Below are 15,443 nucleotides of genomic sequence, written 5' to 3' on the forward strand. Positions count from 1 at the left end.
GTCCGACTCTTTGCGACTCTTTGTGCAGCATGCCAGGCCTCCCTGTCCATCACCAACTCTTGGAGTTCACCCAAACTCATGTCCATCGAGTCGGTGATGCCGTCCAGCCATCTCATCCTCTGTCATCCCCTTCTCCTCCTGCCTTCAATCTTTCCCAGCATCAGGGTCTTTTCAGATGAGTCAGTTCATCCCATCAGGTAGCCAAAGTATTGGAGTTTCAGCTTCAACATCAGTCCTTCCCATGAATACTCAGGACTGATTTCCTTAAGAATTGACTGGTTGGATCTCCTTGCTGTCCAAGGGACTCTCAAGAATCTTCTCCAACACCACAGTTCAAAAGTATCAATTCTTCAGTGCTCAGCTTTCTTTGTAGTCCAACTCTCACAGCCATACATGACTACTGGAAAAACCATAGCTTTAACTAGATGGATCTTTGTTGGCAAAGTAATGTCTCTGCTTTTTAATATACTGTCTAGGTTGGCCATAGCTTTTCTTCCAAGGAGCAAGCATCTTTCAATTTCATGGCTGCAGTCAACGTCTGCAGTGATTCTGGAGCCCCCCAAAATTAAAGTCTGTCACTGTTTCCATTGTTTCCCCATCTATTTGCCATGACGTGATGGAACAGGATGCCTTGATCTTAGTTTTCTGAATGTTGAGTTTTGAACCAACTTTTTCACTCTCCTCTTTCACTTTCATCAAGAAGCTTTTTAGTTCTTCTTTGCTTTCTTCCATAAGGGTGGTATCATCTGCATATCTGAGGTTATTGATATTTCTCCCGACAGTCTTGATTCCACCTTGTGCTTCATCTAGCCCAGAATTTCGCATGGTGTATTCTGAATGGAAGTTAAATAAGCAGGGTGACAATATAAAGCCTTGACGTATTCCTTTCCCAATTTGGAACCAGTCTGTTGTTCCATGTCCAATTCTGACTGTTGCTTCTTAACCTGCATACAGATTTCTGAGGAGGCAGGTCAGGTGGTCTGGTATTCCCATCTCTTGAAGAATTTTACAGTTTGTTGTGATCCACACAGTCAAAGGCTTTGTCATAGTCAATAAAGCAGAAGTAGATGTTTTTCTGGAACTTTGTTTTTTCTGTGATCCAGTGGATGTTGGCAATTTGATTTCTGGTTCTTCTACCTTTTCTAAATCCAGCTTGAACATCTGGAAGTTCACATTTCACATACTGTTGAAACTTGGCTTGGAGAATTTTGAGCATTACTTTGCTAGCATGAGAGATGAGTGCAGTTGTATGGTAGTTTGAACATTCTTTGGCATTGCCTTTCTTTGGGGATTGGAAGGAAAACTGACCTTTTCCAGTCCTGTGGCCACTGCTGAGTTTTCCAAATTTGCTGGCATATTGAGTGCAGCACTTTCACAGCATCATCTTTTAGGATTTGAAATAGCTCTAGTGGAATTCCATCACCTCCTCTAGATTTGTTCATAGTAATGTTTCCTAAGGCCTACTTGAGTTTACATTCTGGGATGTCTGGCTCTAGGTGAGTGATCACACCATTGTGGTTATCTGGGTCATGAAAATCTTTCTTGTATAGTTCTGTGTATTCTTGTCACCTCTTCTTAATATCTTCTGCTTCTGTTAGGTCCACGCCATTTCTGTCCTTTATTGTGCCCATCTTTACATGAAATGTTCCTTTGGTATCTCTGATTTTCTTGAAGAGATCTCTAGTCTTTCCCATTCTATTGTTTTCCTCTATTTCTTGGCATTGATCATTGAGGAAAGCGTTCTTATCTCTCCTTGCTATTCTTTGGAATTCTGCATTCAAATGCGTATATCTTTCCTTTTCTCCTTTGCCTTTAGCTTTTCTTCTTTTCTCAGCTATTTGTAAGGCCTCAGACAACCATTTTTCCTTTTTGCATTTCATTTTCTTGGGGATGGTCTTGATCACTGCCTCCTGTACAATATCGTGATCCTCCGTCCATAGTTTTTCAGGCAGTCTGTCTATCAGATCTAATCCCTTGAATGTATTTGTCATTTCCGCTGTATAATCCTAAGGAGTTTGATTTAGGTCATATCTGAATGATCTAGTGGTTTTCCCTACTTTCTTCAATTTCAGTGTGAATCTGGCAATAAGGAGTTCATGATCTGAGCTACAGTCAACACCTGGTCTTTTTTTTTTTTTTTGCTGATTGTATAGAGCTACTCCATCTTTGGCTGCAAAGAATATAATCAGTCTGATTTCAGTATTGACCATCTGGTGATGTCCATGTGTAGAGTCTTCTAGTGTGTTGTTGGAAGAGGGTGTTTACTATAACCAGTGCGTTCTCTTGGCAAAATTCTGTTAGCCTTTTCTCTGCTTCATTTTGTACTCCAAGGCCAAGTTTGTCCATTACTCCAGGTATTTCTTGACTTCCTACTTTTGCATTCCAGTCGTCTATAATGAAAAGGATGTCTTTTTTGGGTGTTAGTTCTAGAAGGTCTTATAGGTCTTCATAGAAGACCAGCCTGGCATTTCTCATGATGTGCTCAGCGTATAGATTAAACAAACAGGGTGACAGCAGACAGCCCCGTCATACTGCTTGCTCAATCTTAAACCAGTCTGTTGTTCCATACAGGGTTCTAACTTTTGCTTTCTGATCTGCGTACAAGTTTCTCAGGAGACAGTAAGATAGTCTGGTATTCCAGTTTCTCTTAAGAGATTTCCACAGTTTGTCATGATCCACATAGTCAAAGGCTTGAGTGTAGCTGATGAAACAGAGATTGATGTTTTTCTGAAATTCCTTTGCTTTCTCTATAATCCAGTGAATGTTGGCAATTTGATCTCTAGTTCCTCTACCTTTTCTAAACCCAGCTTGGACATTTGGAAGTTCCTGGTTCGCATAATACTGAAGCCTGAAGCCTAGCATGCAAAATTTTAAGCATGATTTTACTAACATGGGAGATGAGTGCATTTGTCCAATGGTTAGCATATTTTTTGGTACTACTCTTTTTGGGAATTAGGATGAGGATAGACCTTTTCCAGTTCTGTGGCCACTGCTGGATCTTCCAGATTTTCTGACATAATGAATGCAAAACCTTGATGGCATCATCCTTCAGGGATTTGAATAGTTCTGCTGGAATCTCATCACATCCACTAGCTTTATTAACAGCAGTGCTTCATAAAGCCAACTTGACTTATGTACAGATAAATATCTACATATGGTTTATATATGTGTGTGTATATATATATATATTTGTATGCATGTATGTGTACATATATATATGTGTGTGTGTATATATATTTGTATGCATGTATGTGTATATATATGTGTGTGTGTATGTGTATATATATATATATATGCATGTATGTATATAAACCATATATATGGTTTCCCCAGTGGCTCAGCGGTAATCTGCCTTCAATGCAGGAAATGCAGGTTCAGTCCCTGGGTCAGGAATATTCCCTGGAGGAGGACATGGCTTCCCATTCCAGTATTCTTGTCTGGAGAATTCCATGGGCAGAGGAGCCTGGTGGGCTATAGTCTGTGGGGTCGCAAAGAGTCAGACATAACTGAAGCAACTGAGGACTCAGCATATATATGGTCCATATAAGTATAAATAGGGTATATCTTTCAAAAGCCTAAGGGAAAGCAAACATTTGTAATTGTTTCCTTTGCAAAGAGTGCCCTGTATTGCTTTGTTTAAATATCTGAAAGCCTCCACAGTGCTACATGAGCATCTGTGACAAATGACACTATGGTTGCTAAAGAGGAAAGTTTCTATATTTAAAATTCAGTTTAGCAAATCAACATTTTCTATTCCTTTTTCAAGTGTCTCATTCTGACAAATCAGTATTTTAAAACAAAACACAAACCACGCATTTATTTGACTGTCATGAAGAATTAAACATGAAAAAGATGAGCTGTGGCTATCGCTTTTCACTAAAACCACCTGCTGTGGTTTTAAAATGCAAACTAGACCAAAATCACTATAAACCCTGGGGGTTTAATTTATGTATTAAATGAACCAGCTTGTTTTAAAGAGTATTTTTTTTTTTTTACCTTTAGGAGAAACTTGTACATCTATCTCATTTGATCTTTTGTTAGCCCTGTGAGCTGCTGCTGCTGCTAAGTCGCTTCAGTCGTGTCCGACTCTGTGCGACCCCATAGACGGCAGCCCACCAGGCTTCCTTGTCCCTGGGATTCTCCAGGCAAGAACACTGGAGTGGGTTGCCATTTCCTTCTCCAATGCATGAAAGTGAAAAGTGAAAGTGAAGTAGCTTAGTCGTGTCCGACTCTTAGCGACCCCATGGACTATGGCCATGGACTATGACATGGGATTTTCCAGGCAAGAGTACTGGAGTGGGGTGCCATTGCCTTCTCTGAGCCCTGTGAGCTAGAGAGACCAAATTGCCTCTATTTTACTGATGAAAAAATAGAGAAAGAGGCTTAATTGACTTGCTTAGGCTAGTTAGTGCCAGAAAGGGTGTTAAAGTTCTAGGCTTTTGTGAAAGCCTCTGTCCTAACCTTTAGCTCCCTGGTGGCTCAGCAGTAAAGAATCCACCTACAGTGAAGGAGATGCAGGAGACGCAGGTTTGATCCCTGGGTCCAGAAGATCCTCTGGAGGAGGAAATGGCAATCTGCTCCATTTTTATTGCCTGGGAAATCCCATGGACAGAGGAGCCTGGTGGGCTACAGTCCATAGGGTCACTAAGAATTGGACACTACTGAGTGACTGAACACACACCCACACACTGCACAGAGACACCATAATGTTATCTCAGGCCTCTGTCCTGGCCCAAATTCTAGAATGTAACAGTGGTATGCTCTCTCTTGATCCTATAGGCTTATGAGAACCAACTGTGAAATATTCAGGATTGCGTAAGGTGCTGTTAAACCATTGCTAGCTTGGAATGAGCCATAGTGGGAATATTTATACAATGCAAATCAGGAAGTATTACAAATCAGGGTTCTGTTTTTCTCTAGAGAACTGGTTTACCTCTGTGCACTGATTGTGTATAAGTATAAATCAAAGGAAAATCAACAACAGTAATAAAAACAGAAACAGTAATATAGTATAAATGTAATTTTATGGGTGCACTATTTACCTAGGTTAAAGGTCAATATTTCTTTGTTCCTTAATTTAGAAATTTGCTTCTAAGCTGTAAATAAATATGGACAAGACTCTCAGAAAATGTTGAATTAAACTTGAGTGTTTTGAGGACCTTTATAAATCTTACCCATTCTTTAAGAATTAGGTCAAATTCCAACCCTTCCAAAAATTATGGCGTTTGCCTTGCTTTTCGTATCTCAGAACCTCAGAATTAGATTTAAAATAGAGCCTTATACCCTGGGACCTATCTACTGTGTGTTTCATATGGATTGGTTTTGTCTCCATAAGAATACAGTAGACTCTTTGAAGAGTAGGATGTAGACTTCCTGTCCATCCTTCTTTCTTCGAATTAATATCTAATGAACACCCAGCCTGTTCCTGGTACCATTCTTAATGCTTAAGAAACAGCAGTCATCGGATAAGTCTCTGCCCTCATGGAGCTTAAAGTCTAATGAAGAATCAGGAATTAATTTAAACAAATGAGAAGTTACAACTGTGGTAAATACTTGGAAAAATTGTGTATAGTGCTGATTGTATCTGATAGTGGGCTTTTATCTATTCACAGAAGTCAGTAAATGCTTCCCCAAGGACATGGTGATTGAACTGAGATCTGAAGAATGGGAAAGAGTTAATTTGAAGTTACTAGGCCTTGAATATTATTATAGACTTTCTGTGCCCTCCCTGTTTAAGTTCCCATAAATCATATACCCCCCCAATTGGCCCTGAATTTTCCCTTTGTAATAGTAACAACAATTTAAAATATTAAATTTACTTACTACGTGTATGTTTTTCGTATAGACTATTGGCCCAATAGTCTCTTTTGATCTTTTGATCTCCTTAGGAGTCCCAGTATTCATCATAGTACCTGACATGTAACTCACACAGTAGTTGTTAATGTTTCTATTCTCTTTGCCTTTGTCTCATAATAAAGCTGGGATCCGTCCCACCTTCCTCTCAGTTATTGAAGCAACATAGTAATGTAATGCATACAAAAGTCAGACATGTAAGACGAGAGCCAAAATAGTTTAGTGCCACAGAAACCAGGAAGGGCCAAGTATTTAGGGGTGAATAGAAATAACTCAGGTGTAGGAATGCTGTCTAGGAGAAAAAGAAAAGGCCATTGGATATGGCAATAAGGAAGTTTTACTTATTTGCACTCATCTTATTTGAAGGAAATTTATTCAGTTTATGAAACAGATTAAAAATGGTTTCTGAAGAGAAGTATCTGGTATTAATTTTATAAGTTGCTTTTCTTATAAAGAGTAAAAGGAATGTATAAATGAATACCTTCTTGAAAAAAAGGTGTATCCAAGTGTATGGATAGGATGTGGTCAGATATGCTTTGAAAGAAGGAATAAAGAATATGGAAGGAAGGAAAGAAGGAAGGAAGAAAGAAAAGCTAGATACAGAAAAAAAAAAAAAAGACTGGAAGAAACTGACAGGACTGTTAAATGGTTATCTTTAAATGATGGGGTTGGGTGATACTTTTCCCCTCAGTCTATTTTGTATTTTGTGCTTTTCTGTATTTTTCAAGTTTTTTTTTTTTAATTTAATGAGTTTATATTACTTTCATAATGAAATACTAAAATAACATTTCATAAAATTGAGTAAAATATAGAATTATGTTTATCTAGTTTGAGGGTTCAGAACTATATTTACAATTTTTCTTTTACTCACCTGGGGTTTGATCCCTGATCAGGGAGCTAGATCCCATGTGCTGCAACCAAAGATCCCACATGGTGCAACTAAGACCCGGGGCAGCTAAATAAGTAAATAAATATTAGGAAAACAATTTTTAAATGGCAATTTAATCTTTGTTTGTATGTCCATATGTAATTCTGGAGCCTGAGCTTTCAAAGGGTGGAGATATTTATATTTCTAGCGTCATCCTGGAAGTGACACGTATTTTGTTGAATGAATAACTTTAAAGCTGAGATGTCTCAACCTTTTTACTGCCTTCAGTCCATGAACCTTTCTCTTTTCAGAACACAAGCATTAAAATCACGATGAATGGTCATATTTCCAGTCATCCCAGTGGTTTTGGAATGAATCCATCTCAAATGAAGTAAGTTGGAAATTTTATATTTAATTTCTTGCTTATTTTAATTTGTTTTGGTGGTTTTAATTGTTTTATATTTTAAGCAAAAAGATCTGTTTCACTTATTTATGTAGTTCATTCCTCAATAAATAATTTCTTTGTAACACTAAGATATGTTAATGTTAAAAGTTTACTGTGTCTCAAAAGAAAAAAGATGGTTAAGCAATCAACCCCAATGACAGTGATCTAATTGAAGACGTTTTGTTCTGGTAATTTATGTATTAATGGTTTCATAGTTGAATATGTACTTTATTTCATAGCTTTTACTTTCTCTGGAGCATTCAATTTTTGTTATTTGTAAAATATTTGCACTTGAGGAAAGTTAAATGTCATCTAGTCCAGTCTCTCAAGATATTTTCCATTGTGTAAAATAAAAAAAAGGCCAGTTCCTGTGGCTTTAGATATAATTTGAAATCAGTACACTGACTTAAGTGGCCATTGCCTTTTATACTGTGGTTAATATTGTTGTTATTTTATATTGGTCATTCTGATTTAGAGTTCACTGTCTTTCATAGCTCGGTTATTCACATTTTTCAGGGCTAGCCTGTTCACATTGCTTCACCTTATCTTTTTACAAAGATGATTGCCAATACCTTTAGTGCTGGTCAGTAAGAGACACCAGGGGAGTATGTCAGGTGTCATCTTTATCTTGTCCATCAGTTTATTCAAGTCAGAAAGTTTTACCACAGCTTTATTTTTTCCTTTTTCTTATAATAAATATCCATTTAATCATGAATTTACTATAATTTCTTCTATTAAGGAATTCTTATTTCTATCCCAAACTGTTCCTTCTCTTCTAACTTTATTTGTGGGCTTTATCTCCTGCTTGAATTTTTACAGCCCCTTTCCATCTGGTTTTGTTCAGTTGCTAAGTCATGTCTGACTCTTGATGACCCCATGGACTGCAGCACACCAGGCCTCCCTGTCCTTCACAATCTCCCAGAGTTTGCTCAAATCCATATCCATTTGGATAGCATCAGTGATGCTCTCCAACCATCTCATCCTCTGCCACACTCCTCCTTTTGCCTTCAGTCTTTCCATCTGGTTACCTTGCCATTAATTCCTGGATTGTCTTTCTTAAAAAGTAGTTTGGATCATGTTTCCGCCCTCTATAAAGAGAATAGAAATTTAATTCTTAAGCTCTCTATTTGCCTTCCTTGCTTCTTGAGCCATTCATCTCTGTACATCCCATTAGATGCTTATTCCTTCAGCAGCCATACTGTTCTTGAGCAAGATCTACATGCTTTTTCCTCACTTAATTCTCACCTGCTTCTGGAGCTGCCTTCCATTCTTTTAGATTCTGCTTAAATGCTAGTCAAGTCTTCTTGAGCATACTTATAGAAACTGAGTCTTTTTTTGATGTTTTATCTATTAGTTTTACCCAGATATCACATTCTATAGTAACCATTTTACTTGTTGTATTAACAATACACTCCCTACCCCCACGTTTGTTGTTTAGTTGCTAAGTCCTGTCTGACTCTTTTGTGACCCCATGGACTGCAGCCCACCAGGATCTTCTGTCCATGGGATTCTCCAGGCAAGAATGTTAGAGTGGGTTACCATTTCCTTCTCCTAAGGATCTTCCCAACACAGGGATCGAACCTTTGTCTTCTGCATTGGCAGGCAGATTCTTTACCACTGAGCCACCAGGGAAGCTACCCACCTTACTCCTCATTTTTCTAGATTTTCAGTTCAGTTCAGTTGCTCAGTTGTGTCTGACTCTTTGCAACCCATGGACTGCAACATTCCAGACCTCCCTGTCCATCACTAACTCCCAGAGTTTACTCAAACTCATGTCCATTGAGCTGGTGATGCCATCCAACCATCTCATCCTCTGTCATCCCCTTCTCCTCTTGCCCTCCATCTTTCCCAACATCAGGGTCTTTTCAGATGAGTCAGTTCTTCGCATGAGGTAGCAAAAGTATTGGAATTTCAGCTTTAACATCAGTCCTTCCAATAAATATTCAGGATGGATTTCCTTTGGGATTGACTGGTTGGATCTCCTTGCAGTCCAAGGGACTCTCAAGAGTCTTCTTCAACACCACAGTTCAGAAGCATCAGTTCTTCAGTGCTCAGCTTTCTTTACAGTCCAACTCTCATATCCATACATGACTACTGGAAAAACCATAGCTTTGACTAGATGGACCTTTGTTGTTAAAGTGATGTCTCTGCTTTTTAATATGCTGTCTAGGTTGGTCATAACTTTCCTTCCAAGGAGCAAGCGTCTTTTAATTTCATGGCTGCAGTCACCATCTGCAGTGATTTTTGAGCCTGAAAAAATAAAGTCTGTCACTGTTTCCCCATCTATTTGCCATGAAGTGATGGGACAAGATGCCATGATCTTAGTTTTCTGAATATTGAGTTTCTAGATTTTAGGGCTTAATAAATGTTTACTGAGTAAATTTTAAAAATTTAAATAATGTTTACTTCACATAACAGTAAATTGGAAGTAGGGTATAGCTAGTCAGATTTAATGATAAAGTGTTATTTTTGTTAACTTCTCTTTAAGCATTTGTGAAAACAATAGTGTCTATTTTGCTATAGTTTGAATGACTGAGAACTTTTTATAATTGGATCACTCAAAACTCAATTTAGTATGGTAAACTTAAATTTTTCTAAGCTAGCTTCAACCTTATTGAATCTCCATGGCTGTTTGTTTGTTTTTTTTTTGAGTCTGTATTGAATTTGTTACAATACTGCTTCTGTTTTTATGTTTTGGTCTTTTTTTGTTGTTCACAAGGTATGTGGGATCTTAGCTCCTCTACCAGGGATCAAACCTGTACCCTGTGCATTTTGAACACAAAGTCTTAACCACTGGACCACCAGGGCAAGTCCCTTGGCTGTGGTTCTGACTTGGCATTCGAGAGAATCTGTGTTGGATCAGGATCCGATAGTCTATTTCTAGACATAACCAGCTGTATAAACTCTACATACTTTTCTAAAAACACATGGTGATTGTGGTACACTGGAATTTGCATTTGTAGTTGGGACTTTTTATTGCTTCGTTTGGACTTTAACTCATCACACTTACCTTTTTTTATTTTTTTATTACAGTGGCTACGGATCATCAGCCACCTTTTCCATGGACAGAGATCACAGTTCACGAACAAGTGCAAAGGCTCTCTATGGTATGTTCGTATATTTAATGGGGGTATAAATACATTTCTGACTACTTTTGCAAATGACATGTTCAAAGCCACAGTTTGAACCTATGACTTGTTTATATTATTGGGAATGAAGTAGAGATAAATGCATAAGGATTATTCTAAAAATAATTTTTGTGGAATCTACCAAAGCCATAATGTCTACGGGCTGTCATACAATTTAGAACTACAGATGAAATGTATTCAGTGCTTTCTATGGAGACCTAAGTACCTTAGGTAGATTTCCCCATCTAATGATGTGTGATGTGTTTGTTGATCTTCATGACATTCTGTTGATCATGGGCTGACAGCGGGACTTCTTCCTTACAGCTCTTGAACTTCTGGGGTAGCATTACAGTTTAACCAATAGCCCTTATGTAATTTCTTAGTGATCTTTCTCAAACTTCCATTGTCTTCCTTCTGTGGTCCCAGCTATAAATACTGTTTTTTTTAAACTTCAAATATAAAATAGAATTCAATACGACAAAGAAGTTGAGGACTCCTGAAACATATCACATGTGTTTAGAAAGACATTTGCTTTTATGGGATCTGTGTGGCCTTTTGTTACTGTTTACCCACAGAGAATGAGATTAGTGCTGGGGTGAAGAGCAAAGACTCTGGAGCCAGCCATCCTGGTTGAAATCCAGTTCTACCATTTATTAGATGAGTGATCCTGAACAAATTACTTTACCTGTGTGTCCCTCATTTTGCTTATCTGTATAATGGAAATATCTCATAGGCTTGATATAAGAATTTAGTGAGCTACTACATGTGAAATGCTTAGTACAGTGCCTGGCAAGCAGAAAACGCTGTATATATTTGCTATCGTTGTTATCAACTGTAGGAACCAATAGCATTTTCTCAAGTTGAAATTCTTTTCTTTTTACATCATTCAGAGCTACAGAATTTTGGCTGTGGTAAAAATGACTCATTCCAAGATTTTGTGATTCTTTCTCTTCCTGTATATCCAGTGACTAGACTTTAGAACTCAAATGACACATCCATAAAATGGATTTTGTATCATATACATTTTCCTATGACCTTGTCAATCTGATTAGCTTTGGTTTCGGTTCTCTTGAGTACAGTATTGTGACATTCTTACCATGCCCTAGTCATTATGAGTTGTAGATCTAGAGAATATATTCAACAAATATTTATTTTGTGATTAATATGTGCCCAGAACAGGGCCAGTAATATATGTGCCCCAAACAGGGCCAATGATAAGGTCCCTTGACTTTATGAAACTTGCACTCTAGAGCATGACTTAAAGAAACTGAAAAGGGAAAAACTTTTTTCTTTTTTGCAAAAATAATTCCTTCAGTCTTTCATTTTAAGCCAGATACTTACTTGTTTCTGTGTGCCTGGCTGTGATCTTCACAGTCTTTACATGTCATTTGATTCATTTCAAAGATGAATAAGAGATGGTCATTGGTTGGGCACTGTTTTGGTGAGGTAGACCTGTGCATGTGACATTATAAAGTGCTGAATAAGCTCGGATGGCAACGAGGTACAGATGGTGGTGCAGTGGGGTCAGCTCTTCTATGTGAGTGGGGTGAGCAGGAGGAATTTCATGGAGAGGTTAAACTCTGAAATTCTCCAGGCATTTGTGGGGCTAGAGGGTGCCTTAAACAGTTGTGTTAACCCTTTTAAAAACAGACCCTAAGCTCCATGAATGTGGGCCACCTTTGCCTTCTTTGCTTAAGGATTCCCTAAATTTAGCTCAGTGGCTAATGTATAACTTATGCTCAGTTAACACCTGTAGAATAAATATAGTGCATCAGTGAGTAGTAAACAGTTGAATACTAACTGGAGGGTTCAAGGTGGTACATCAGGAAAGAAGATCAGAAAACAAACATAGACCACATTAGAAAAAAACAATGCACTGGCATCTGGACATTGTTTAAAAGGAATGACTGGTCAATGAAGTGCTTTAATGGAGGTGGGGGTGGGGGGGAGAATAATAGGTCCTATTTATCTTGAATCACTCTGGTAGCAGGTGAGGATGGATTCAATGTATATGGATAGGAATAGATGAATCAGAGACCTAAATAATGTAGATAAGTCAGATATATAAATAACAACCCAAAGATTTTTGTTAAGGAGAAAGAGTATTAAGCTTTTCACAAATACTATAGATTCAAAGGTCTATTTTCAGAGAGCTAAGACAGGAAAATCACTGCACATGGTGACTGCAGCCATGAGATTAAAAGACGCTTACTCCTTGGAAGGAAAGTTATGACCAACATAGACAGCATATTAAAAAGCAGAGACATTACTTTGTCAACAGAGGTCCGTCTAGTCGAAGCTATTGTTTTTCCAGTAGTCATGTATGGATGTGAGTTGGACTATAAAGAAAGCTGAGTGCTGAAAAGTTGATGCTTTTGAACTGTGGTGTTGGAGAAGACTCTTGAGAGTCCGTTGGACTGCAAGGAGATCCAACCAGTCCATCCTAAAGGAGATCAGTCCTGGGTTTTACACAGGATTGATGTTGAAGCTGAAATGCCAATACTTTGGCCACCTGATGCGAAGAGCTGACTCATATGAAGACACCCTGATGTTGGGAAAGATTGAGGAAAGGAGGAAAAGGGGACGACAGAGGATGAGATGGTTGGATGGCATCACCGACTCAATGGACATGGGTTTGGGTAAACTCCAGGAGTTGGTGATGGACAGGGAGTGGTTCATGGGGTTGCAATGAGTCAGACACGACTGAGCAACTGAACTTAACTGAAGACAGGAATAAGGAATAAAAATTAAGACTCACTTTCAAATGTTAATATTTTTGTATTGCGAGCAATTTCATGAAATCATTGCTCCAAGGATTGAATCTTTAGCTTTTTTTTAATTTGTTTTTTTTTCATTCAAGGATAATTGCTTTACAGAGTTTTATTGTTTTCTGTCAAACCTCAGCATGAATCAGCCATAGGTGTACATATGTCCCTTTTGATCTTCCCTCCCATCTCCCTCCCCATCCCACCCCTTTAGGTTGATACACACCCCTGTTTGAGTTTCCTGAGCCATACAGCAAATTCCCGTTAGCTATCTATTTTACATATGGTAATGTAAGTTTTCCATTGTTACTCTTTCCATACATACTCTTTCTTACCCTCTCCTCCCCTCTCCCCATGTTCATATGTCTATTCTCTATTTCATTTTCTCCATTGCTGCCCTGTAAATAAGTTCTTCAGTACCATTCTTCTTCTTCAGTACCATTCTTTTCTGATTTGAAAAGACCTTTGGGAAAGATTGGGGGCAGGCGGAGAAGGGGACGACAGAGGATGAGATGGTTGGTTGGCATCACTGACTCAGTGGACATGGATTTGAGTGGACTCTGGGAGTTGGTGATGGACAGGGAGGCCTGGCGTGCTGCAGTTCATGGGGTCACAAAGAGTTGGACATGACTGAGCAATTGAACTGAATCTTTCTTCTGGATTCTGTATATATGTGTTAGAATATGATATTTATCTTTCTGACTCGCTTCACTCTGTATAGTAAGTTCTAGGTTCATTCACCTCATCAGAACTGTCTCAAATGCATTCCTTTTTATTGCTGAGTAATATTCCATTGTGTATATGTACCACAACTTCTTTATCCATTTATCTGTCAATGGACATCTAGGTTGCTTCCATGTTCTAGCTATTGTAGATAGTGCTGCAGTGAACAATGGGATACATGGGTTTCTCTGAATTTTGGTTTCCTCAGGGTATATGCCTAGGAGTGGGATTGCTGGGTCATATGGTGATTTTATCCCTAGTTTTTAAGGAATCTCCATACATCTTCCATAGTGGCCGTATCAATTTACATTCCCACCAACAGTGCAAGAGTGTTCCTTTTTCTCTACACCCTCTCCAGCATTTATTGTTTGTAGATTTTTTTTTTTTTTGGCATAATACAAGAACCATTTATTATTTCTCACGAGTCTAGGAGTCACAACTCTGGTGACCTGGGCTGAACTTGGTTTATCTTATCTGGGCTCACTGATGTGATGGCCATTCTGACCAGTGTGAGGTGGTATCTCATTGTAGTTTTGATTTGTATTTCTCTAATAAGGAGCGATATTGAACATCTTTTCATGTGTTTTTTAGCCATCTGTATGCCTTCTTTGGAGAAATATCTGTTTAGATCTTCTTCCCACTTTTTGATTGGGCTGTTTTTCTGTCATTGACTTGTCTGAGCTGCTTCTATATTTTGGAATTAATCCTTTATTAGTTGTTTCATTTTCTGTTCATTTCTCCCATTCTGAGGATTGTCTTGCTTATAGTTTCCTTTGCTGTGCAAAAGCTTTTAAGTTTAATCAGGTCCCACTTGTCTACTTTTGTTTTTATTTCCATTACTCTAGGAGGTGGGTCATAGAGAATCTTGCTTTGATTTATGTCATCGAGTATTCTGCCTATGTTTTCCTCTAAGAGTTTTATGGTTTCTGGTCTTACATTTAGGTCTTTAATCCAGTTTGAGTTTATCTTTGTGTTTGATGTTAGGAGGTGTTCTAATTTCATTCTTTTACATGTTGCTGTCCAGTTTTTCCCAGCACCATTTATTGAAGAGGCTGTCTTTGCCCCATTGTATATTCTTGCCTCCTTTGTAAAAAATAAGGTACCCATAGGTGCATGGGTTTATTTCTGGGCTTTCTATCTTGTACCATTGGTCTGTGTTTCTGTTTTTGTACCAGTACCATACTGTCATGATGACTGTAGCTTTGCAGTATAATCTGAAGTCAGGAGGGTTGATTCTTCCAGCTCTGTTCTTCTTTCTCAAGACTGATTTGGCTATTCGGGACCTTTTGTGTTTCCATATGAATTGTGAAATATTTTGCTCTAGTTCTGTGAAAAATGCCATTGGTAATTTGATAGGGATCATATTGAATCTGTAGATTGCATTTGGTAGTATAGTCATTTTCACGATATTGAGTCTTCCTACCTAGGAACTGAATCTTTAGCTTTTAAGTAGTAAATTTTTATTCCCCCCTTTTTACATATAAAGCAAACCGGTGCTCCTTTCTAAGGTGAGGTAATTTGTCAAAATAACATAAATTTAAAAATCTTGACTGTAAGGAAAAAAAAATAACAGTTAATTTGGGGTAGTGTGACAAAAATGAGCAGCATATAGGTAAACAGAAGACATAAATAGAGTGATGGAAACAGGCAAATGCAAGAGG

The 15,443-nt window shown here is 38.2% G+C and overlaps 1 protein-coding gene across 9 annotated transcripts in view; it reads left to right on the plus strand.

Annotated features, from left to right (window-relative positions):
* Nucleotides 1-15,443, plus strand: part of EPS8 (EGFR pathway substrate 8, signaling adaptor) — a 197,247-nt gene that overhangs the window by 114,255 nt on the left and 67,549 nt on the right. For 8 of the 9 annotated variants that reach the window (XM_086404093.1, XM_086404092.1, XM_086404091.1 and 5 more), the window contains 2 exons: nt 7,033-7,112; nt 10,200-10,273. The exons of the other annotated variant lie outside the window; for it this stretch is intronic. In XM_086404093.1, coding sequence (XP_086260219.1) covers nt 7,054-7,112; nt 10,200-10,273 — 133 coding nt within the window. In that variant the 5' untranslated portion in view covers nt 7,033-7,053. The remainder of the gene's footprint in view (nt 1-7,032; nt 7,113-10,199; nt 10,274-15,443) is intronic. 9 annotated transcript variants of the gene reach the window in all.

This window comes from Bos grunniens, chromosome 5 (genome assembly GCF_055505025.1).
Source record: "Bos grunniens cultivar Pamir isolate PY7600 chromosome 5, Bosgru_T2T1.0, whole genome shotgun sequence".
Lineage (NCBI taxonomy): Eukaryota > Metazoa > Chordata > Mammalia > Artiodactyla > Bovidae > Bos > Bos grunniens.